Raw genomic sequence first — 13,823 nt, 5'->3', positions numbered from 1 at the left:
ACATCTCAGGCATAACATGGAACAGGTATTTTTCATCAAGTATTAATATGGTGAACTTTAAGTCCCTACAGAATATGATGAAAAAACATTTAAAAATTAAAATATATTTTAAAAATAGGCTTAAAATTATATAATTCTTATGTTTACATATAAGTCCAGAAATCTAACCATATACAACCTTGAAGCAGGACAGACCCACAACATTCCTCTTCCTGTTTCCTGCCTTCATTCACTACCCCCTTCATATTGAACAATCATCTACCCAAGAGAGAACATGGCAGCAACTGGCATGTCATGACAAGTAGCCTGTATTCAGAAGAACAGAATGGCAGGCAATCCAAGCATGAACCTACTATTACAAATTTCCATCTTCAGTGCAGTTGCTTAGTTCACAGGTGTCAGTGTATATTATGTTTTTAAATTCTGAGATAGGGTCTCACTGAGTAGCTCAAGTGAGTCTCAAACTTGTGACCCTCTGACCTCAGTCTCCTGAGTAGCTGCGATCATAGGTGTGTTTAATTATTCTTGGCTTAAAAAAAAAGCTGTACCAAAGCAAAAGTTGCATGTTATGTTCGCTTCCATCTCAAGTGAACAGCATACTTTACCAATTTTATAAACAAGTTCCTGAGCACAATTGGACATCTCCCTGATAAATCAAGATGCAGTGTGTCATCAGATATTATTGTAACTGAAGGACTAACACAATTCCTTTCCCCAGTGTCATATGCCATCAAATTTTTGGCGTTCTTGACAGCTGTAAAATAATTTCTTGAGCCAGGGTATGGCAAAGCAGAGTACATACACACTGCACCTACATTCCTGATATCTTCTAAAGGCCCCCCTGTGTTCCCAGGTTTTAGTTTGTTTCTAAATGAGACCCCCACCCCCACCTCACGGGGTCATTAGAGGACTGAATGAGTGGGCACATGGAAAGAGCTCAGCACATGGTAAGTGCTCGAAAGTGGGACTTATTAACTACCCCTGCACAACCAGCAGGGCCAGCGCTGCTCCTGACCTCTTCCCACCACCTTGCAGCAATGCTGCACAACTGGCTGGACTTTGTGTTTCAGAGGGGGCAGCCAGTTTCAGAGAGGGAGGAGAACGAGTTCCAGAGGAGAGAGGAGTAGGGACTGTGCTGCCTAAATACTTTCTGTAGTAGGATGGTGGGGACAGGTGGACTGAGACATGGGCAAGGCACGCAGAGGGGAAGATGCAGGGCCACTGTCAATGGCAGGTTCCAGTGGCACAATGACATCTTCTGCATCACACTAAAGGGAACCCAGGCTCATGATCTAAGCTCCTCTACTTCAGAAAGGAGAAGGGGACCCGTCCTTCTGGCCTACTCCCCAGAGGGCGCATGCGCATGTGTGAGCACGCATACCCGCATATGTTATCAGTCACCAGCTTAGCAGTCACTACTGGAATTTTCCTTTTCACAGAAAATGTGAAAGACTGCCAGACTCCTAAATTTCTAGAACTTGGCTCATGTGCTCTTGGATTTAATCTTTCCAAGTTGACAAACTACTACTGTGGACTATAAAGCCCAACCTTTTCTGTTTATGCTTTTCTTTCCTATCTTAACTGTTTCAATCACATGAGCTAGCACAGTTTGAACAAATGATGTTGTTATAAAAAATAGCTGCTTTTGTTGGGGTAGGTAAGACACCCATTAAAAATGTATTTTTCTAATAAAATTTTAAAGTTAAAGGTTTCTTTTGTTCTTGATAATTGTAGGTGTGGGCAGTAAATCCTTTTAGCATAACAAATACTGGTTCTACTGATGAGAAACTGTGTAGAGATGTCTCAGATTTCAAAATTACTATGTAGTTGGAGGCAATTTAGTAGTGAGGGTACATGATGTCACTCTTAATATCTAGTTTAGGAGCTTAATTGGAGTAATATTTGTTCTGTGTTTCAAATGTCTTGTTTTTACTTCTGGTTCTTCCATCACTAAATGTGATCCTAGAAATAGCACAACTTCTCATCTGAAAAATAAATATGGGGTCTAAACACTCCAACAATGGCAATGAATGAAAGGCAAAGAAGGGTACAAACCCGCTTCCTGTGTCAACTAAATGTAATTCAGCATTGGGGCCAGCAGCTAAACAGTGAGGGGAAAAAGCAAGAAAAGACATTATGGGACTGAGTGACACAACCGGAACACAGAATGTAGACTGCTACATTTCCTGCATAAGAGAAGGTTCTTATTTTTAGGAAATACACTCCCAAGTATTTGGGGTGTAAGAAACTATTTAGCTAAGGTTCATAGCTTTCAAACAAATTGTGTGTGTCTGTAAAGGTGGACAGAGTGAGAATGAATGACAAAGTAAATGGGACAAAATGCCAAAGAGTAAAAGATATATACTTGAAATTATTTCTAAATAAATAAAGAGTATGGACTAAATTATGAATAAAGTTCCATACCCTAAGATTCTGTGATTCAAAGAGTGACCACGGTGGCTGTCCTTTGTGAATTTATTAACAGCGTGAAAAAATCCCTAGCACAGAGGTGCAGGCCAACGAAAGCACTCCGGTTGCTCCTCCCTTTTGATTCCATCCTACGTGTAACTGGAAAATCCAGCTCTGAGATTTACATCTGCAGTGGTGGCTCAGGGGAGCAGCTCGAGCTCTGAAAGAAAGTTCAGGAGCCACAGCCCTCCTCCACCAAGGAAGCTGTGTCCCCAGTGGAGCCATCAGATTTGTGCTCTGGGATCTACCCCCAGGCCTAGGAGCTTCAGAGGAAAGAGAGCACGCATCTTCATCTTCATCTTCATCTCCCCCAGGACTATGAGCTAAGGACCTTGCTGGTTGCTTTCAATTTTATCCTTAATTTCTTGTTTGTTTGTTTAAACTCTCCTTTCTCTGTCAGCTATTCCAAGTAATTTGCTGGTCCCATTGCTCATTAAAATTCCCTTTCACATGTGGGCTTCCCATGGTACCAGTTCTCTTACACTAATAATAGCTGGATAATCAGAAGCTGAAATATAAAATGCAGTGACACGTGTTATGGGTGGAAGATGAGTGTGAGCACAGGGACCCTTGGAGGTAAAGATGCTATGTAGCTGGGTAGTATTCACAGGTGAAAATGGTTTATTTTTTTTTCTCTGCCACATCTGAGAAACATAGGTCACTATATCGGTCTTCAAATATATGAGTAAGGATACAAAGATCTCTTCTATGGCCATGTGTACTCCTGGACAGTAGGAACTGTTTCTCCTGCTCTTTGTCATCCTATAATAGTGAGCTGTGGGACATTCAAGCCATGAAGCAATAAGCCACATGGCCACCTAGAAACTTGGGCCGTGAGGAACATTGAATTGGATGTTAAAAAACCATCAAGACAGAGTTCTTCTTCTGTTCAAGTGTCTTGTTATGTATGGAAGACACTGTCAAGAGTCAGAGGAATTGGGCCAGCCAAATAGCTCAGTGGATTAAAGCACCTACAAGTAGGCGCAGGGACCTGGGATTCAATCCCCAGGCCTTCCATGCCAGTCCCACCCCAGGCTGTGCTGAGACCACAATTGAGACTGGGCGTGGTGGCACGCACCTATAATCCCAGCTCTTGGGAGGCTGCAAACAAGTGGATCACTATGAGTCCAATCTAGTAGTGAGACTCTGAATACCCTGTAGACCCTTCCCTAAAATACAAAAAAGAAAAACAAGAGTCAGAGGAATCACTTATCTGGGCCTAGAAAGAGCTTTGTACCCTAGTGGCTCTCTGGTGGCATTTGTATAATTCAAAAATACATAAGTTACTTGAAAACAATAGTGGGAATAGCATGTGAAAAATACAAACCTATGATTAAATGGTTTGTAATAAAAATATAAATAATTTCCATCACCAGGCAACTAAAGCAATTTGACCAATGGCAATTTGAGTTTATACCTAATTTAATGAAACAATATTTAGAAAATCAACATAACCAATTTGTGTTGACACTGAGAATTAGATAAATCGGATCATGAGATGCAGCAGGAAAGGAAATCAGGAGGTGCAGTTGCAGAAATACGAAAGGGCAACAGAAGGAAGCGAACACACTTGAGGCTGGTGCAAAAGAAAGATAAACTAAGACATGCACAGGTGGGAAGCTCCAGCTCCCTCTCAGGCCTGCAGACACACATAGCAAGTGTGTACCACCACAGGAAGTTTTCTCTTGCTCTGTGTCTTAACACAAATGTACAACAAAAGCAGTTGGGAAGAAGAACAGGGCGACTGGATTGTAAGTGCCATCCCACAGCACCTCTCAAATGTCTGAGTCTTTTGTTTCAGGGATTGAACTCAGAACCTTGCACGTGCCAGGCAGGTGCTGTGCCTCTGAGCCACACCCCTGGCAAATGCCTAAGCTACAGTTACATCTGTGCAGCCTTTGAGTTGCACCTCTGAAGATGTCCCATTGCACAGCACTTCATTCGTGGTGATTTCCCAACAAATCTGGGCTAAATTACATGCCCTTAAGAAATGGGTCTACAGGGTTACAAGGTTTGGACAGATGGTTAACACCAGGCTGATGAAAGAAACTAAATTTTCCTTTCTGGTACCACCAAGGTGACAGCATAACATGCTTGACTTGATGAGAGAGCTGGAGATATAGCTCAGAGGACTAAGCACCTGCTTAGACAAGCTCAGATACCAGGGTTCTACTCCCAGCACCACAAGCTGTGCCAGCCCTGCCCCCAGGTGTGCTGAGTCAGCCATCAAGATGGGCCATGATGGCGCATGCCTGTAATCCCAGCCAGCACTGGAGAGGCTGAAAACAGGAGGATCACTATGAGTCTGAGCTGCGCAGTGAGACCCTGTACCAAATACACAAAAATAATTTTTTGAAAAATGAATTGATAAGAGACTAAACCAGAGAAGTATACTCCAGCTGCAGGAAACTCCCTTACTGACAGATGGACCTCAAGCAAAATAATGATTTGTTTTTCAAAGTCTAAACTTCCAATGCCTTGGTGAGGTTTTGTCCAACCTTCCAAACAGTTATAATCAGTCAGTATTGGTACAGAAGTATTTTTACCCAGAGAAAAAAAAACCACACAATCAGGTATTTTAGAATTTTTTTTCTTGTAATTCATCTCCCTAAAGATGGCAATAGCTTGGTGAATTCAGTGTCAACATCAAGAAAATGTCAAGCGCCTGTAGCTAATTTTTCTCAAAATCCAGCTGGCAAGAGAGTGAACTGCTTGTTTGAGACATCACAGAGGAATGTTCTTTCTGGCTAAATCCAATGACAGCCCCAGCAGCAACACTGCAGAAGCTTCTCAGAGAGTTCTCTGGACTAAGGGCTTCCGTGGTGTGTGCTTTAATAACACATCTGCCAATTCTTTGATACTATTCCTACCAAGAAAGACAGTTTAATTTTCTTTCCCTTGAAAAATGGTCAGGGCCCTCAGGATCCAGCTCCAATGAAGAACACAAGGTACAAAGTGACACGATGTGTCTCCTGAGGCTGGCTTACAGAAGGAGATTTAGTGTCTGGCTAGCTCTCTCTTAATAGGCTCACACTTGGGGTAGGGGAGATAGCTTAGTGATACAAACGCCTGCCTGGCAAGTGCAAGGTCCTGAGTTCGATTTCTGTCACCAAACAAAAAAGAGGCTCATACCAGAGATGCATCTGCCCTGCTATGAAGAAGCCAAGGTCACACGGTGAGGCCTCTGTGGGTATTCCAGCTGATCGTCTCAGTCCAAGTCCCAGCCAACAACCAATCAGTACAACATCTGGTTTTACATGTGCTACTTAACCATGTGGCTGAGGAAGGCTGGAAGAAAATTCCAGCTCTAGCCACCATCTGACTGACTGCCAGCCACCACTTGATTGTAACCACATTAGAGACCCTAAATGAAAACCAACTAGCTGTGGCCCATCACCTCTGAGGACCAGGAGAGGTACTAGTAATCAACAAATGATGTTTTCACAGAGGGCTGTAAACTATGGCCTGTGAATAAAATCTGGCCTGCAACATGATTTTGGATGGCTGTGTGGACTAAGTATGGCGCAGTATATTTTAAAAATGTATTCCTTGAGTCTTTAGTAAGCACCAGACATTTTTCTAAAGAAAAACACACAGCAAAAGCCATATGTGGCCCTTAACACCAAAGATATTTATCCTCTGGCCCTGAATGGAAAGTCTGCCCACTGCTCCTGTAGCCACCAGGTTTGCAGATGCTTCGCCACACCACCACAGACAGCTGAAGCGTGTGGGGCCCTCACCACATGACAGGCTCTGCTGAGCAGACACTAGGCTTTCAGGGCCACGGAAGCCACACTGAAGAGCTATATCCAACTGTTACCCTTAGGTCAATGTTTATCCTATCTTAGTCGCTATCAAGGGTTGGAGGAGTCTTGGTAGTGCTTGCCTCGCATGCATGATTCCTTGGGTTCCATCCCAGTAACAATAATAATAACAGCTAGCATACAATGTATAATTTCATAAACATTCCTGCTCAATCAAAGAAAAAGTTACAGTAATGTGATTTACTGCCCATCGTCTAAGATATATATCTTGGATTTGGCTCTAGATTAAACTCCAAATTCTGAGAACAATTTCAGTAACAGCTTTCATTTAGTCTTTAGCAAGCACCAGACATTTTTCTAAAGCTTTCACACCTACTGCCTCAGGTAAGCCTCACGGCAACACTTACTTCCAACCAACAGGTGAGAAACCTGAGGCCCAGAGCAGTGCTCTCACTAACCCAGCAAGAGCACACTCAGGGAGTACAGGTGGAGCCAGGCTCGCAACCAGGCCTGGTCACATCCATGAACTTAATCCCTGCTCTGGGCTTCTCTTCTTCACAGAATGCCTCAGCATGATTCCCCCTGGTGGTTTAAAAAAAGTATCAGGCTTTCAAGTGGCAGGCAGCTCCCGCTGAGTTCTCTGGCCACACTGCCCCAGTGCTCACCACGGGCACTGCCCATCCACCTAGGACAGAGGCCAAGTGCCAGAGTCTCCAGCTGTCTGCCCTGGATCCTGGGGTCAGCAACAGCACCAATTTGTCTGTGGAGAGGCTCTGAAGCTTCCAGGCCAGGCATATGTCACTGTTGGTTAAGAGCTGTTCTTTCAAACCAAAGTTTCCCTTTATCTCTATATTCTGTCAGCTAACACATGGAGAAATATGCTTCCCATGGAAGGTCTGTCCTGGGAGGCACAGTATTACGGCCCTCATTACCAGCGCACAGCTGAATCAGTTTACCAGACTGATCAAGGGACAGTGAATGCTACTTGACTCGCTGCTCGGATCAGTGGCAATGGAGAGTGGCATGAGCATCAGCCCCCATCTGTGAAGTGGGAGTGACAGAACCTAGCTATGATCTGTTATGCAGACTCAAGTCAAGGTTTTTTTGTGTGCTTTCTTTGGTGGAACCTGGGATTGATCTCAGGCCCTTGCACTTGCCAGGGAAACGCTTACTCCAATGAGCCATCTCCTCGGCCCCTAAAGTCAAGATTTTTAAACAACTTCCTCCAGTGCCTGGAAGTCAGGCAACGGGTACAATGCGCATAACACAGAACACGCATTTCTTCTAGCGGCCTGGTGACTGGCCAGTGGCTTGTCACTGAGTAATTGGAAAAGTTGTTGAAAAAGGAACCATACTTATGAACAAGATGTGGAGCAGGAGTCGATGCTCACCCACTGGGTCGCACATTTTCCGTTTCCCTTTGCGAGAAGCTTTTTCCACACTGGGGGATGCAGCTTTAATTACCCATAAAAATGTAAATTATAGAAAAGGCTCATCAGAATCTTGTTTTCAACTGAGCTTGGCACAAATAACTGAAGATGAATGTAAGCGGGAAAGGGCAATGCTCTCTGACAGCGACAGCATGCCACAGCCACCCCAGCACATCCCTGGCCATGGCAGGGCTGGTACCTTGTTTACTCACCACAAAGGAAAAATAATGAAGCGGGTGATGAAAAAGACCACGGTGAAGATTAAAAACAGCGCGTTACAAGTTTTCTTCCATCCAGCATAAGAAAATATCTTAGCAGACTAAAAACAAAGGAAACTGCATTTAGATAAAATGATAGTATAAATTTTAAAAGTTAATACATTAAATAAGATATTGGAGATTTGCTTCAAAACTATCAGAGGAAAGTGGAGTGTAGATGGTGTCACGGATTGAACAGACTAGCTGTACTGATAACTCAAAATGCTGGAGAAATCATCAAAATCTTTTATTTTGCTGTATTTTCTTTTCTTTTCTTTTTTTTTTTTCGTGGTACCAGGGATTGAACTCAGGACCCTGCGCTTGCCAGGCAAGCACTTATTCTACTGAGCTATCTCCCTGACCCCATATTTTGCTGTATTTTCAATTTTCTACACTAGAACGCCTTTAAAAGATGTTAAAATGACTGAAATATGACTCACTTTTCAAAAAGAATTGAAGCTAGTATAATCAGTTGTAGCGTGCATTCTGCCTTGGCAGTAACACTTCCACTTGTTGGGGAGAGGCTGACCTGAGGAAAGCCTGGGTAGGAATGAACTGTAGGCCAGCTGGGAGTGCTGCACCAAGGTGGGTACTGTAGGGCACATGGTAGGAGAGGTGCCAGCAGGAGCTCTTGGGGGCCCTGCCCTGGTTGCAGTAAAGTTTTACATACTTGATTATCTCTTATTTATTTTATATTAGTTCATAATGCTCATTAAATAAAAAGAATTACAGAAAAGGATGTTGAATGTGGTACTGTAAGGGTAATTGGTGAGGACAGCCTACTGCGGTACCCAGTGCAGTGGGAGTTGGGGAGTGACAAGGACAGGGACTGGAGAGGACAGGGTGTGAGCTCTGGTGGGGAAAACCATCCCTGAAGGGCATGGCTTGGACGTGGGCAGTTTCAGAACTGACATCACCTGGCAGGCTCAAGACCCTTCTAAAACAAGAAAGGCAACATATGTACATTCCAGGAAGGGTTTATGTTGCCATTTCCATACTTTCCATAAGGTGAAGACATGGCCATCCCATGGGGCGGCACAGGGCTCAACAGAACAGCTGCAGTTTATGCTTAACTAGAACCCTCAGTAGGTGGAAACAGCGTAAGAATGAAGGTCAGCTCTTGGGAGTGACTGGACTAGACCTGACATCTATTTGTAAGGTCAACGACTAGGTCAGGTAGGAAGCTAAGATGTACTCCGGCATAAGAAGACTAGGTCAGGTAGGAAGCTAAGATGTACTCTGGCATAAGAATCTCTGTACGGCCACTTATGGGGGCAAAATAGTGCTCAGGTAAAAAGTGCACACTATGGACTGCACAAGGATGACACACCAGATGGCGGCGCCTCTACCATAGCATCAGGATACGTGTAGTGTCCTGGGTCCTAGACCCAAATTTGGGTTAGGGGCAAACGAGAGGATCAGGAAAATGCAGAGAAGGCAAAAGCTCATGGGTGAGAACTGTTGATGTTCAGAATGCTTTTACTTGCACAGAAAGAGCCAAGAAATGCACTACCAACTGTCCTGAAGAATATGAAAGTTCATTAAGCTCCATCTCAAGGAAGACCTGCACAGGGACAAAACAGTACCACAGCTGTGTTCAATCAGAATTTGATTGACAGGGTAAACACTAAAACAACTCTTCAGGGAAGCTGTAAAGCATGCACCCTTGTGAGAATATGGGGGAAAAAAGTCCTCTATCCACTACTAATGGATGGAACGGGCCTGTGTACCTCAAGTTAGATCACGTTTTCTGAACCAAGAATGATTCATGATCTTTAAGAACCTGAAGCCTGTTCTTGTAGTTTATCCATGAAAGGTCTTCTAAGTTTGACATTTCATCTTTCTTCTGTGCTTTACGTAAGGCCCTCAGAACATACTCAAACAGTAATGAGCCAAGCTTCACAGTACATCCTAAGGGACAGACAGACTTTTTGTGTTACAACTGGAGATAGAAAACAAAACAGTAAGTGACTTGCCCGAGGCTCTGAGGGATTAGTTGTGGCCCTGACAGGGTAGAAGACAGTGGGTGGGGAAAACCCAACATTTGTTTGAACACATAATTCCCCTTTAATAACACAATGGAACTATTTTCACATTGGACACACACCAATGGCAACTGAATAAGAGCCTTTAGAAGCAACAGACTAGTACAAAATTCTTAAGTCAGGGTCAATGTGGTCTTAATTTTCAGTCAGGGTAGGGAGATATGATCAGAGAAGGAGGTAATTATAACAGAGATGGCTGCATTCAGAAAGCAACACATGAAAAAGCTGGCATAGCCCTTCTTTTGCTAAGCCATTTGCTGCCCTGAAGCACATTCAATAAACCTGACCTTTAGAATGATATTTATATATCTAATTAGGATCACAGACAAAGGAGAAACAACATCTGTACACAAAGAACATTTTAACAGTGGCTAGCTGCTTTGAAACTGCTTTAAATAATTTCTGGTTATTTCTCAAACAGGGTTTGGCAAATTACAGTCCACCCCATGGTTAAAGCATGCCGGCTCTTAAGGATAGTTTTTACATTTTAAAGGGACATTAAAAACTGAAAGAAAAAAAAAAAACAAAGAAAAATATGTGACAGAGATCACATATAACCCACAAAGCTGTATTTGCTGTCTGGCCCTTTACCAAAAAAGTTTGCTGAGCCTTGAGACGGAGGAACAAGATTCTATTAAATTTAATTTTTTCCATATCAACCTATGCTCAATTATTAGACTTCCAAGAAGCAATCCAAAGCATGATGCTGGTTAACATCATTTTCCCTGGGTTCATTATAAATGAGTATATTAAAATGAGAAACTAAAAAGATTCTGGGAAATGTTACTCTAAATAGAGCAGGAGACATGGCAGTGAGAGGAACAACCACTCAGTCACAGCCTCAGGGTCACCAGGAACCAATGTGTCACAGAAGCAGGTAGAAAAAGCCTTAACGTTGTTTTGTTCCTGATGTGCCTTGCGGTATGGGACTAGGAAGACTCTAGTCTTACTTAACACATCAGAAAACATCCAAAGTCCCCTTTTTCCTTTAGAAAATGAATACCATTTTGAAAAAATAAGCTTGCATTTCTTAAAGCCAGGAATAGGACTGCAGGAGGATCAGCTGGCCAGTGTGAGATCCAGTGGGCATTCAGGAATTGGTCTAAGTGAGTAGACGGTGCAATTCAAGTGGGAGAATCCAGAATGCCAAAACTTAAATCTTTCTTTCAAAAAATTATAGTTCATTTCTTCCGTAAATATCTCAACTTACTTCTTGAGCCAGCACCAGAATGCACCTCCATTAGATGGAATCCACAGATTGACCTCTTGTTAACACCATGAAGAGGGGTGGAAAATGTAAAACAAGATGTTTTCTTTCTCTCATCTTGAAGGAGAGAGGAGCCCTGAGACATCCTCAAACTTACGGTGTTTTCAGGACTCCAAACCCTGTTAACTCACTATCAATTCCTTCCCTGAGAAATTACAGAAGCCCAACATGTGACACTGTTATCTTTTTAATGATGAGCACGTACCTCCAGCCAGATGTCAGCGACATCATGCACAATCATCACGAGGGTCCCACTGCGAATATAATTAGCACACCAAGAGAAGCTCATCAAACTAAGGGCAGCCAGGTGGTGAACAACATTAGCTAAAAAGTCCTATACAGCAAGAGAAATGGAAGTCATTAAGCAAATGCAGTTATTTTCCAGTCACTGGAGGCAATCATAATAATACCAATAACTTACATTTGCATGTTTTGGAATTTGCAAAAGTCTTTCACTTCAATTTTAAACACAATTCTAATGAGGGAGCTAAGATGAGTATTATCCTGATTCATTAAGTCATTTAACTTTAAGACTACACTGAACAGTTGTCACCTAACTCCTAACATCTGTTGTCCTTTCTGCTGACACACTGGACCTATGTCTATGTGCACACACATACATATCAAATACAAACACAAGCATATTTTTGTACACATTTACATGTACTATTTGTTCCTTGCTTAGCTTCAAAAAGGAAAAAAAAGTATAATAAAACTATACAAACTTCAAAGTAATCCACTGTATATGAAAAAAAAATTACATTTGCTAAATGTATCAGAGAATCAAAGTTAAGGAAAACTACCATCATGGAGCTTCATAACATAAAGATTCTTTGCAAAGAAGATAAACAAATAAACAATTAGTACACATACTGTGCTCAACCTTAATAGTCATCAGCAAATGCAAACCAGAGTCACACGGAGACACTGCTTCACACTCATTCGGAGAGGTATAAGAAACTAGTGACAGTAACAAGTGTTGACAAGGATATGGAGAAACTAGAACCCTTGTACACTGCTAGTAGGAGTATAAAATAGTGCAGCTCTTCTGTTAAACAGTGTGGTAGTTCCTCAAAAAGGTAGGCATGGGATTATCATGTGGCCCAGCAATTCCACATCTAGACAAAATGGAAACACTAGTTTACATAAACACTCATATACGAATATTCACAGTACTCATAATGGCCAAACTGAAGGAAGAACCCAAACACCTAGCAACCGTTAAGAGGATAAACAAAATGAGGTATATTCACACAATGGACTACTAGTCAGCAATAAAAAGAAAGTTACTGCCACACGGCATACATGAACAAACCTTAAGAATATTATGCTGCACAAAAGGAGCCAGACACAAAAGATCACATGGTGCATGACTCAATTCGTATGAACTGATATATCTAGAAAAGGTAATGTGCAGAGATAGACAGTAAGTTACGGCTGCCAGAGGCTGGGGAGGGGTGAAGAGTGACTGCCAACAGGTCCAGGATGAGGAAAACGTGCTCACATTGACTTTGATGATGACTGTATAACTCTGTGAATGTATTAGAAATGACTGAATTGTATATTTTCTATGGTTCAACTGTATGATTTGAATATCTCAATAAACACGTGTTTTAATTTAAAGGTTGCGGTTTCCTTCAAGCCAAACTGAAAGGATAAATATGAAATAATAGCTCTTTTTATTGAGCACTTACTATAAACCAGAAGTATTTCCTACAGATTCACTAGTTTAATCCTCACAACAACCTAAAGACATAGAAACTAGTTTTAACTCTATTTTACAAGTGAAGAAACTAGCTTTATGAAGTTTAACCTACTGGCTAACTATGTTAGCGAACAGTGAGGTCAGGTGTTCAAACCCAGACAGTTAACGGCAGAAGTATGATCCAGTAACCTCCCAGTGGTTTTATGTCTCTGAAGAAATGTATGTATAAAACATAAAACATATGCTTTAATTTTTGAAAAGGAGCTCCATACTCCTGCAAATAATAAAAGAGAAATCAAATACCATGAAATCAACCTACCTATCCAGGAACACTTTTATTTTATTTTTTATTTTTCTATTCCCTAATCTCTCTAGGAGTTTTTTGCCCTCTAAGTGGCACATGTTTATTGAAAATGTCAATTCTGACTGAATTTAATAGACTTATGTAACAGCATTTCATACTAATTTGTAACAAATGTCAGAATTTATTTTTTTAATTTTAATTTTTTAATAGATTGCAAATTGAAAAATTAATTATTTATTTACAAACATAAATGAATATAACAATAAAAATTGTCCAAAATAAAAATGAAGAAAGAATTTACAGATCAGTCATAATAGCTAGGAACACTTTTAAAAAATAAGTATTTTCCTTTCTATCCCTTGAGGAAAAAAAACTCAATCCATTACATTCAATTTATCTTTAGCCTAAATTTAGTAACAGTTAACCATAGCTATTATTTAGTTATATGGAAATAGACATCATTTCTATCAGATTTCTTTCATAGCATGTTCTTAGATTCCATCAGTTGATGTCCACTGGAGCACAGTGTGTCTCCTAGTTATGAGAGTCACCCACCACTGAACTATCTCAAGCCAATTTTAT

The 13,823-nt window shown here is 41.5% G+C and overlaps 1 protein-coding gene across 3 annotated transcripts in view; it reads right to left on the bottom strand.

The window, feature by feature from the left end:
* Nucleotides 1-13,823, bottom strand: part of Cers3 (ceramide synthase 3) — a 127,027-nt gene that overhangs the window by 36,445 nt on the left and 76,759 nt on the right. For all 3 annotated transcript variants that reach the window (XM_023712751.1, XM_004623252.2, XM_023712754.1), the window contains exons 8-9: nt 11,438-11,566; nt 7,876-7,982 (exon numbers count right to left, since the gene is read on the bottom strand). In XM_023712751.1, coding sequence (XP_023568519.1) covers nt 7,876-7,982; nt 11,438-11,566 — 236 coding nt within the window. The remainder of the gene's footprint in view (nt 1-7,875; nt 7,983-11,437; nt 11,567-13,823) is intronic.

This window comes from Octodon degus, unplaced genomic scaffold (genome assembly GCF_000260255.1).
Source record: "Octodon degus isolate 3935 unplaced genomic scaffold, OctDeg1.0 scaffold00002, whole genome shotgun sequence".
Taxonomy (NCBI): Eukaryota; Metazoa; Chordata; class Mammalia; order Rodentia; family Octodontidae; genus Octodon; species Octodon degus.
This window is presented reverse-complemented; position numbering and strand designations above follow the sequence as displayed.